The following is a 12032-nucleotide window of genomic DNA, read 5'->3' as shown; positions in this document are numbered from 1 at the left end:
ATTTATTATAGGTTAGATAATTTAAGATGGTTTTACACGGTGTTAATTAGGTTTGTCTGGCTCGCAAGCTAACCACTTTGGGCGATTGTAATATCTGCCATGTGTTGGAAATAGCTATGCACATTCTCAGGGACTGTGGTTATGCTAGAACAGTATGGAAAATCTGGGGGAAAACGAGGAGCATTTCGGTAAGCCTTGGTGTACGATTTTTGCTACGACTTGCTGGTGGTTATGGAGATGGAGATGCCAAAGGATGTTCGATCCGAATAAGTCCTTCCCACCTGACCCCGTCCCATTTTTTGCTTGCTCAAACAAGTGAATTTGCGCGAGCTTTCGAAGATGTTCGGGGTACTAAGCATCAGATCTCTTATGAGGCGCAGATTAGCTGGAAAAGGCCGGAGGAGGGTTGGGTTAAAATAAATAGTGATGGAGCTTGCAAGGGTAATCTGAGACCAGCATTTACGGGAGGGATGATTCGGAACTCGTCAGGGGAGTGGCTGGGAGGCTATACAGACAATATTGGTGTTTGCTCGTCCGTCCTGACAAAAATTTGGGGGATAAAAGGTTATCGAAAAATTCTAGTGAAACTGAACTCACAGGTGTTGGTCAGAATGCTAACCGAGGAATCCACTTCAAGAAGCCGATTTTTTGGGTTGGTAGAAAAGTGCCATGAGATGATTGGAGCGGAATGAGATATAAAGATATTGCATATATATCGGAAAGGGAACCAGACAGCAAACTGGATAACAAACTACGCAGGGTGTTTACTTTTGGGCCATCACGAGTGTGGCGTGCTTCTTGCAGGCATCCAGAATTTGCTTTCTACCGACTGAAGTGGGATCATCTACATTAATCTATTATTTTTTATTTCAATTTTTTTTAATTGTTGGACAAATGTATTCAAAATCAGAGATAAAAAACAATTATTTGTTATGGTTTAAAGTTAGTAAGATGATTATGCAAATAATATCAAAGTATATAATTAAGTCCTTGCACTTTTAAAAGTCTCGGGTTTTTAATTTCTCATGGCTCAGTGTGTTTAAAAATTATAGATCACTAATTTAATCCTTAAAACTATTAAAGTTCATAAGTTAGTCTAACAAAATAAATAATAAGGGATTTGATCTTTTTTTTTTTATGAACAGAGAAAAAACCAGAAAAAAAATAAAAATGCAAAAGATTATGTTTCGGAGGCCTGCAGGCTGCCTATCATACTCGTGATGACCCAAAGGTAAAGTTCCTGCGAAATTCGTCATCCAATTCGCGGCTTTGTTACCCTCTCGAAGGGTGTGAACCACTTTGACATCCCAATTCTGATTCAGAAGCGACTTGCATTTGTCAATTAACCAAGCATATCTGTGGTTCGAATCTTCATTGTCTGACATCATTCTGACCACTAGGAGTGAATCGAGCTTAAAAATAACCTTTTTGAGCCCTTTTCGCCAAGCAAGCACCATCCAGGGCCGGTCCTGACATTTTAGGGGCCCTAGGCGAAATAAGAGGTAATGGACCCTTAATAAAAAAAATTATACGAAAAAATCTAAAAATAGAAATTTGGGCCTATTTTAGACCTAAAATATCATATTATTTGGTCAATTTTTAGACTTAATGAACATTATAACTAAATTTATAACAAAAAAAAAAAGTATATATTCAAAAAATTAAATTTTTTGGGCCCCTTCTAACCTTAGGCCCTGGGCGGCCGCACCCCGGATTCCCCTTGCTTGCTCCGTCACAATTAACGTTTTTATGGAGAAACCAAGGATCGAACCTAGTTACTCAATGCACATCATACCTAAATATTTAGCAACAAGCATCTTAAGGGATTTGATCTTTAAAACCGTGAAAATTTAAGGAATTAATTATAATAAGTTAAGCCCAATTCAAATTAGATGAAGTGACCAAATAGTTTTAATGTAAAATGTACTGACATCATTAAAGTTTTGAATTTGTTTCACAAATGTTATTGGATTTTATTTCCATTTAAAAAAAGAGGCACGTTTGAGATTGGGAAAAATAATATCTAGACAAAATATTATTGGTTTTGAATAATCTCATGAAACATTGACACATCATCAAAAGAAATTAAGATAAGATCTTGAGATTAATATATACCATTACTCAGTCAAACACACTGACTGATGGGTTATTTTTTTTTGGTAGGAAAGGAAAGGAAAAAAACAAAACCAACAAAAAACCTACACCGGGATCAGTCTAGGAAGGCTGACTCCAATCCTATCCTCTAGGAGAGAAGGCAAAAGAAAAGAAGGAGGAACAGATAGGGTAGAAACACCTAACATTCTCCCATGCCCAGCAGCTGCTAAGCGATCCGCCACGCGGTTTTGCTCCCTAAAAATATGGGAGAAATTAAGATACTCAAAGGCAGGACGAAGCCTCAAAATAGCTTTGATGAGATTCTGGCTCTTCAGACAAACAGCCTGGCTATCTGAAATCCTGTTAATAGCCTCCAGATTATCAGATTCCACCGAGAGCTTTTTAACACCCATGCGAATGGCGAGTTTAATACCTGACAAGATACCCCAGAGCTCCGCAGAAAAGGAGGAGCCCGTCCCCAAGTTATGGGTAAACCCCGCCATCCAATTGCCACCAGCATCCCGAAGAACTCCTCCAGCAGCAATTCTGCCATTGCTAAGGCAGGAGCCATCAGTATTCAACTTAGCAAACCCTTCTCTAGGCTTATGGAATATGTGAAGGGTTATTATTAGTTGGATTTTTTTTTTTCATTTAACACAATATTTAATTAAATTTGAATATGGAATATGTGAAGGGATATATTTCCGCTTTTAGATACGTTGATAGGCTCGGGTATCCGCTTAGGTCCGTGCCTTTAGACCGAACTTGGATACAAATAAATTTAGCTTTAGATTCAGTCCGATCCAAATTCATTAAAACCCGTCTATATTTTGAACGGATTTAGAATTGATAAAAATAACATGAAGCAGTTCAGCTCACCTTATAATGTTAATTAGTGAAATTATATCTGTATAAAAAATATTTATTTTTAAATATAAATTTTATTTTTTATAATTAAAATTATGTATATTTTTTTAGGTGGACTAATGTGGATTGGATTTAGAATTTGATTTTTAACTCGAGCCAAGCCTGTCTAAATTAACAGTGTGTTGGCCGGAGCTTAGTTTGAGTATTTTTAGATAAAAGTCTATTAAACTCGGTCCAACCCGGCCTGGCCTATGGACATGTCTAGTTTTAAACTTTTTTTCATATATGGTTCCAATATCCATACAATCAGTATCCCCAATCATCCCTAAAATTGTAAAAATATTTTTCGAGTCAGTTTCATATTAACTGGGTTGACACAAATATGATCCCAAAAATTACCCTATTATTTCCGGTCAACCAAAAAATAACACATTACCTACTAGCTAAACGATATCATTAAATTTATGTGTTGATTTCGTGTCGTGTCATGATTGCATACATCTAAAGTTAAATTTTTACTTTTTATTAGTTAGGAATTTTACAATGTTGAGTTTATTTATAAATTATGCACCATTTTTTTCAAAACCAAATATTCAAAAGAGTTGGCAACCAACATTTATTTCCTTTGCCATTTTTTTTCCTTTGGCAATTATTAGATAGAGCTAAGATGATTTATGAATATGAACCATTAATCATTAAATAAAGGAAAAAAACATCTTTAAGCCCTTCAACTTTTCAATTTTTTGTTAATTGAGCCTTTTTAATCTTTCAATTTAACACATTTGAACACTTCGATCAATTATAATTACACATTAAACCATTTCTTACTAAATTAATTAGTGTGAGCGTTACTTATTTCTCCATTTGAAAGAAAGTTCTTACATTTTTCTTATAACCACGTCAAAATCATATGAAAGGAAAGGATAAAATGCAAAAATACCTCTAACGTTTAAGGTTAGGAGCAATTTTACCTCTGACGTTTAAAATTGTGCAATTTTACCCTTAACATTGGCAGCCAAGAGCAATTTTAACGTTCGCAAGTTGGGTTAATTTCAGACATTATTATAAAACATATATATTTTATTTCTTATTCTTCACCAATTGCATATCTGTTGGTTCTAACAAAAATATTTTATATTTTCTGTAATTTAATAATATAATTGGAGATTAATATTTATAAATTTGGCTAAATATTTTTAACAGTTTGTTGAATAATTTCTCAAATTGATCCAACTTGTCAATATTAGGGGTAAAATTGCTCTTAACTGTCAACGCTAAAGGTAAAATTGTACAATTTTAGACGTTAGGGGTAAAATTATACAATTTTAGACGTTAGAAGTAAAATTGCTCTTAACTGTAAACGTTAGAAGTATGTTTACATCTTATAACTAAAAAAATAGCTTTCGAACTTAAAAAATGAAACTTTCTAAGTTTAAATAGAATAAATGTTATTCTATTAACCAAGTTTTATGTTAATCGAAAAACTCAATAAATCAAATTAAAAGATTAGAAACTTAATCAATAAAAAATAGAAAAGACAAAAGGACTCCGAATGCTTTTTCCGTTGAATAAAGATACCAAAATTGGATACATGGAATCCCAAGAACAATCCAAAAAGTTACCAAACTTCAATCCAATCCAAGAAAACTTTACATCCACTCAACCAAACATAAATAGCAAATGTTTTCTTGTTCATAACAAAAACATGCTTGCTTCCATAGTTAAGTTAACTTAGAAAAGATGGTTGAACAGCAAAACTAGAAAGACTAGTCAAAGAAAGCAAAGATTAGTTACTCTAGGCAACCTGTTATTGTCTAAAAAAGAGAGATTTGTTGTCGAATCAACCTCGTACTATTCGGCAAGTTTATGCCATGTTTAAAGCTTTCTATTTGCTTGTTTGAGCTCCTCAGCTTCAGTTTCGCTAATAACCGACTTCGATAAGCTTTCAAGGGAATTACAACATAGTGAATCTCTGGCAACTCGAGTGTCTAATTACAACAATTACTGACTACTTTGAAAGAAAAATCAGTTAATATCTACCGTCACTAGCTACTTTAAAAGAAAAATCAGTTAATAACTATCGATAACAATCCGTTTTGGCTAGTTTATGCCATGTTTAAAGCTTTCCACTTACCTGTTTGAGTTCATCAGCTTCAGTTTCGCTAATAATGGACTTCGATCAAAGCTTTCGAGGGAATCGAAACACTGTGAATCTCCGATCAACTTTCTGGCAACTCGAGTGTCTAATTACAACAGTTACTAGCTACTTTGAAAGAAAAATCAGTTAATATCTACCGATCACAACAACAGTAAAGAACGGTCTACATTGACATATGAACTAAAACAAGCACTCAAAACCATTCAAACAGTCCGTATCAAAGCTTTCGAGGGAATCGAAACAAAGTGAATCTCTGATCCCAACTTTCGAGCTCCAACTTATGCTTCGGTCCGAAATCAAGGTCATATTCAGCAACTATGGACATGAATTCTCAGACATAACATGCTTTGTAGGATGGATTTTCAATAGATAACAGACTCACCTCCCGTTTTCGCTCCAGCAAGGAGCATCAAGATTACGAAAGTAATTCATCGTAACAGTAAGTAGCAGAAGAACACAGCAGAGATGATATAAAACATAATTAAATTATCAAAAATTACAGGCGGAAATCAGTACCAAAACTCCGAGCGAAAAAGGAATTAACAATGGAAAATTGCCACAAGGATCAGCAGAATAATAAACCAAAAAATTACTAGGCCTCGCTTCCTAAATCGTAATTAACTTCGCAAGTCATCGAAAGAGACCTATCTTAACAGAACCTCACTTGCATTCAACGGTTGCCTCAGCAGCTCGACGAGGCTTGCTCTTCCGCCTGCTTCCATTATGTCGAAATCCATTCGATTTCGTTGAGTCATCAGTACTTGTTGATCTGTTAGATACACCGTTTTCTTCTTTCATCGAATCAGGTTTCTCTTTTGTCTGCGCGTATCGCTTCCTCTTCTTCCCGTTTTCTGCTGCTACTGGACTTTTCGCTTCTTTGCTTGTTGTAATGCCTGGTTTTCTGCTCTCTTCGTCTTCCTCTTCTAATTTTTCGACTTCCTCTATATCATCTATATCGTCTTTCAGCGGTTTCTGAGGCCTTCCCCTTCTCTTCTGTGCCGGAATTTTCTCTTCCTCGCCACTTCCAGGATCATCATGATTGTTGACGGTCAATCTTCTTCCCTTTCCTCTACCTCTACCCATAATTCTATAATCCCGTGAAAGATAAACTCATACGAACAAAGAAACTTTCTGCAAGATCAACGACACAGAAAAGGAAATACTAAGGTGTTGATTTCACCAAATTCACAAGTAGAAATCATACCATAAGAAGCAAACAACCACATTTGCATCCGACTACTATGTATCAAGAGCTCTAACACCGAAAAGAAATACCCTTCAAAGACGATAAACATACATAACCCAGCTAAAAGCATTTAAGTAGGAAATAAAAAAAGGCATTTTCAAGGTACGGTATCAAATGAGTCTAAAACATCAATGAAGTTTCGCAACGATAAAAACTTGAATACAAAAGCCATCTTCATGATTAAGATGATAGCCAATAAGTGCCCGTTTGATGCTCTTTTTGTCGTTTTACTCCAAATAGTAGATATGAAGTGTTAGTTTGATTAGGATTGAGAAACAACTGCAGATAGCTATTTTGAAAGGAAAATCGGCTACCATCAACAAAATAGCTAACAACAACAATAAACGGAGAACCAAAAGGCCCATAGGGCCTGTTTGGTTCAACTATTGTTGTTCATTGTTTATTGTTGCTATTAGCCGATTCTACTTCCAAAATAGCTATCTGCAGTTGTTCCTCAATCCTAACCAAACTAACACTTTATATCTACTGTTTGGAGTAAAACGACAAAAAGAGAATCAAACGGGCACTTATTGGCGATCATCTTAATCATGAAGATGGCTTTCGTATTCAAGTTTTTATCATCGCGAACACTAAAAGATGTTCAAGTATTAATCAAATGAACAGAAAATGAAATAAACAAACAAACAAGGCTTAAGCACTGCATCCCAGAATCTGAAGATTTCTCAACACAAACTTCTGTTCTTGCCAAGAAAAAACAAAAAACAGAACAAATCAAATCAATATCTTGACTTTCAATTGATTTTATTTGAGCCCAAACCATGAAATCTTCAACTTCACATACCTCTATGATTAAAACCCCAATAAAAAGAATCATCTGGATAGAAAAACCCCCAAAACATAACTGAAATCAACAAGTAAAGCTATGATTTTTACAATCAAAATCAAAATTACAACTGAAATTCAATGATAAGAACAAACAAACATGCATCAAATCAAATTAGGGATCAGTAAATTCACATCATACAAATCAATAACTTCCCCCCAAATTAAACACTTGACAACCCTAAAACAAGCTCAAACCAAGATCCAAACAACCAAAACCATCAAAACTTCTCACTTTCCCAATAAAATTCAAAATAACAAATGAAAACGAAACTAACCTGGTATTGATAACAGCTTATACCCATCTCCAACACCAAACCCATTACTCAAAACCTGCAACAAACCCCAAAAAACACCAGAACCCAGTTGGATTCTTCAAAACTAATGAACAAAAGCTGAGATTTTTAATGATCTAAACAAGAAACCATTGATACCCAGATCAAGAAACATTAAGATTAGGGGATTTTAAGGTAATCCAGATGTGGCCCCTCAGAGAAAACACGGTTTGGAAGAAGGGGGGAGGAAGAAGGTGAAGAGATATTTGTTGATTGGCCTTTGTGAGTCTGTGTATAAGTGTGTGCTTTGAAGTGTAAATAAACGAGTAATTCCGAGTGGTAATTTGGGTAAATAATTGGATTTGGGAAGGGTAGTTTGGTAAAAGTGAGTGTTGTCAAAGTTCAAAAGTGCAAAACAGAACATCTAAAGTACAGATACTTCTCTTCTCTTCTCTAATCTTTAAATCTTGCTTTGCAATCTTTGAGCAATTCCAACTACTAGCACCGTCAGTTTTTAAACCAATTAAAATAAGGGTAATTAATTTATTAGTCCCTATATTTTAACAAAACACACTGTTTAGTCCCTGTATTTTAAAAAACACATGGTAAGGTCCCTAACCTTTTTCTCAGTGAACTGTTTAGTCCTTCCGTCTGTTTGTTACATTTTTTACCGTTTATGACTTCGGAAATGACTAAATTACCCTTTACTATTTACCTTCAAACTTCAGAAGAGTAATCCAATTTAGAAGAAGAAGCTATTTGCATGGAGAACAATAAAAAGAACAGACTCAACGCTTACGAATTTGAACGATTAAGAAGAAAATTAAGAACAAGAACACTCAAAGTTGATTTCAGATGCATTAGAGTTTAAAGGAAAGCAAAATAAAGGAAAAGAAGAACACAAATCCAAATTGACTAACAGAATCTTCATGAGAGTCTAACGGCAGGGACTAAACAGTTCACCAAGAAAAACATTAGGGACTAAACAGTTCACCGAGAAAAACGTTAGGGACTTTAGTGTGTGTTTTTGAAAATACAGGGACTAAACAGTGTGTTTTGTCAAAATATAGGGACTAATACATTAATTACCCTTAAAATAATGACTTAAGGTGTGATTTTATAAATTAACTAATTAAAAGAAAAAATTGTGGATGGACTTTAAAATTTTGAAAATCTATGTATAATATAAAACAGTAACGATCGAGCTGATGTGTCACTTCTTTCTTTTTTTACTGATAAAAAATATAATATAATATATAATATATTCATTTTAATTATATTATTATATTTATCTATAAAAAGATTATTTAAATTAAATGTGAAAATAAAATAATAATATTTAGTTTATATAGCATCTTTATATCATTAATTGTAATTATTAAATTACACTTTTATTAATATTTATATATTAAGATGAATCCGTGCATCGCACGGGTCAAAAACTAGTAGAGGTATATAATTTGTGGAATTTACAAATTTAGATATTTTATAAAAAATTATTATCATGATTATTTACTTTAAAAAAAGCATTTTGGAGCAATTAAAAGATAACGATTTTACAAATTATTTTATATACAAGGTTTTATTTTATAATTTTTACCGAAAATTTAAGTGGCTTGATTCTTTACTTACAAACCTCATATCATCAAGGTGCGGAAGGAAATTGGTTCTCAAAGTCGGAAGACCTCTGTCACACATTGCTCAATCATAATTTTCTGACATTTTCTCGGGTAGCAACAGAGACTGGGCTATGTTGTTGGCCTTGTTCGACCTCGTGTAACCTCGGAGGAAAATGTTCATTTGATGATCCTTTTACCAACAATAGGATTAACTCGTCGAGTAGGAGAGCTACTCGGCGAGTAAGGGGAGCTACTCGACGAGTAAGATGAAGATATTGAGCTTTTTTTTCAAAGATTTTGTGAGCAGGCCTTTGGAAAAATGTCTACCATGGCCGAGTAGGATTAGCTCATTGAGTAGGGGAGCTACTCAGCGAGTAAGGCATAAATGAACCTTTTTCTGCACTATCGAATTTCTCCAAAAACACACAACACGTAATTAAAACTCATTTAAACATAAAGCATAATAACTAAAATGCATAAATTAAGATGAAAAATAAAATAAAATTGGGTTCCCTCCCAAAAAGCGCTATGTTTAACGTCCTTTTGAGCTTCGACGTAGCTAATGCAACTCTTTATGGGTCTGAGCGGTTCAATTATTCCACACGGAGCTCTTTTAGCCCGTGTTCATACTTTTTAATCCTCTGCCCATTTACAGTGAAGTGCGATCCTTTGTCGCCTTCCAATTCCACCACTCTGGATGGATAGATTCGTGTGATGGAGAAGGGGCCACTCCACCGGCTTATAAGCTTTTCGGGAAATAACCGCAACCTTTAGTTGTAAAGTAGAACCTTGTCACCTATGCTGAATGTCTGCTTAGGATTCACTAATCATGCCATTTTTTAGTTTTTTCCTTATAGATATTGGCATTCTCATAAGCTCCCAATATGAATTCCTCTAGCTGATCAAGCTGCAATATTCGGTTCATACCTGTGGCTGTTCCATTAAAGTTAAGAAAACAAGTAGCCCACAGAGCTTTGTGTTCTAGCTCTATAGGTAAATGACATGATTTCCCAAAAATAGGATGCACCTTTGGGAAGAAGGTCCATTATTTGAAGGATTCGCGACAATCCAGTCACTCAACCTACTTGCTGAGACCCAACGCTCCTACAACTAATCACCAAGAAAATCACAACCAAAAGCCCTAACAGGAAAGACAAGTTCTGCAAGTTTCATAAGAAAACTGGTCATACCACCGATGAATGCAAACATTTTGGTATGGAGGTGGAAAAACTACTCCAATAAGGCCTAAGATCGAAAATAGGACCAATACAAGACGCGCCCAAAAACCAAAGGGAACATGCTCCTAGAAGGGATGATCCAAAATGACCCCGATATCTGAGAGAAATCTAAGTCATCAAGGAAGGGCCCCCTGACTATACCGAAGGTTCCACGAGAAGAAAAAAGATGAATGGGATAACGAGGGAATCCCTGCACACCACATAACGAAGCTCTAGTAGTCTCCCTTCTGATCAACAACATTATTTTCCATCGTATCCCCATTGACACTAAGAGTTTTGTAGACCTTATCTCCTAGGTCGCGCTGGAAAGCATGAACCTTAACATAAAGAGACTTTAGGAAGGAACATTCCCAATTATTGGCCTATCAGACATTGAGGTCCCAATTGTAGGTCTCTTTTTGCTCCCGATGATTTTCAAGAGGGGCTACGACTTGTGGAAGCCCATGCCGAATGAGTTATGGTGGATATTCCTTTGGCTCAATATTCCATCATGTGAAGGCCTTTAATCTCAAGCATCGCAACCACTATAGACATCAGGAATCTTACCCTCACAATATCCAGCACTCAAAGATCTGGAACAATCCACAAGAATTGCCAGCTTGCTAAAGAGATCCATTGGACCTCAACCGAGACTAGCTGAACATCCCTGATAATCAATACGATAGGAGCCCCGGAGGACTTAAGAGGATAAACCCTCAGCTAGTAGAAGCTTTAGAGGATTTCTGCTTGAACGAAGACCATATCCTAAAAACAGGGACACAACTCTCCTCGATCCTTACAAACGACATCAAGAGCTCCCTAGCAGAGCATGCTGATGGTTTCATATAGATTACCTCTGACATCATTAGAGTCACTCTTGAACACGCCATGCATTGGTTGACCATTGACTTATCCCAAGCCCTGATCATACAAAAGAAACGCCTCCACTCCAAAGATAACCAAAAGGCCATTAAGACTAAAATCGACAAGCTGATAGTCGATGGTTTCATTAAACCAGCATCTTACCCATGCTCAATCTTTTATTAACCTAGTACTTGTAAAGAATAGTAGTAAGAAGTATCATATGTATGTATATTTCACTGATCTTAATAAAGCACGTCCTAAAGATTGTTACCCGCTGTGTAACATCGACCAACTCATCGATCAGACAATTGGTTACAAAATCATATCCATCTTTAATGCAATCGCGGGATACTAACAAATTTCCATGAATCCCAACAACGTTGAAAAAACTTCCTTTATCACTCACGAAGGCACTTTCTGTTATACAACTATTCCATTTGGACTAAAAAAATATGGGAGCAACCTATCAATGACTAATCAACAAGATGTTCGTCGAACCCATCAACAAAAATATACAGCTCTATGTGGATAATATGTTGGTTATCAGCGAGCATAAAAAGGATCACCCAAAAGACCTCGTGGAAGCCCTCTCAGTTTATAAGAAATATCAGTTGAAGCTAACACTAGAGAAATGCATCTTTGGTATCAGGGTGCGGAAGTTCTTAGTATATGCAATATCAGAAAAAAGGCATTGAACCCACCCAGATAAAGTCTCGACAGTACGCGATATGGTCGCCCTTCAAAACATGCAGGAAGTCCAACGGCTTAATAGCAAGCTCGTAGTCTTAGGATGGTTCATTTCCTACTCCATCCAATAACCCCCCTTTCTACAAGTTGCTAAAAAAGATC

The 12032-nt window shown here is 35.7% G+C and overlaps 1 protein-coding gene across 1 annotated transcript; it reads right to left on the bottom strand.

The window, feature by feature from the left end:
- Positions 1-5563: 5563 nt before the first annotated feature.
- On the bottom strand, positions 5564-7778 carry LOC136222280 (uncharacterized). Its single transcript, XM_066009866.1, has 2 exons — positions 7487-7778; positions 5564-6250 (listed from the first exon to the last, which is right to left on the bottom strand). The coding sequence occupies exon 2, from the start codon at positions 6200-6202 to the stop codon at positions 5780-5782; it is 423 nt and encodes a 140-aa protein (XP_065865938.1). The 5' UTR covers positions 6203-6250; positions 7487-7778; the 3' UTR covers positions 5564-5779.
- Between the last annotated feature and the right edge of the window lie 4254 nt (positions 7779-12032).

Source organism: Euphorbia lathyris, chromosome 1, assembly GCF_963576675.1.
Source record: "Euphorbia lathyris chromosome 1, ddEupLath1.1, whole genome shotgun sequence".
Lineage (NCBI taxonomy): Eukaryota > Viridiplantae > Streptophyta > Magnoliopsida > Malpighiales > Euphorbiaceae > Euphorbia > Euphorbia lathyris.
This window is presented reverse-complemented; position numbering and strand designations above follow the sequence as displayed.

Excerpts from the sequence above, each read along its gene's own strand:
- LOC136222280 (XM_066009866.1), bottom strand. The coding sequence starts at position 6,202 with ATGGGTAGAGGTAGAGGAAAGGGAAGAAGATTGACCGTCAACAATCAT.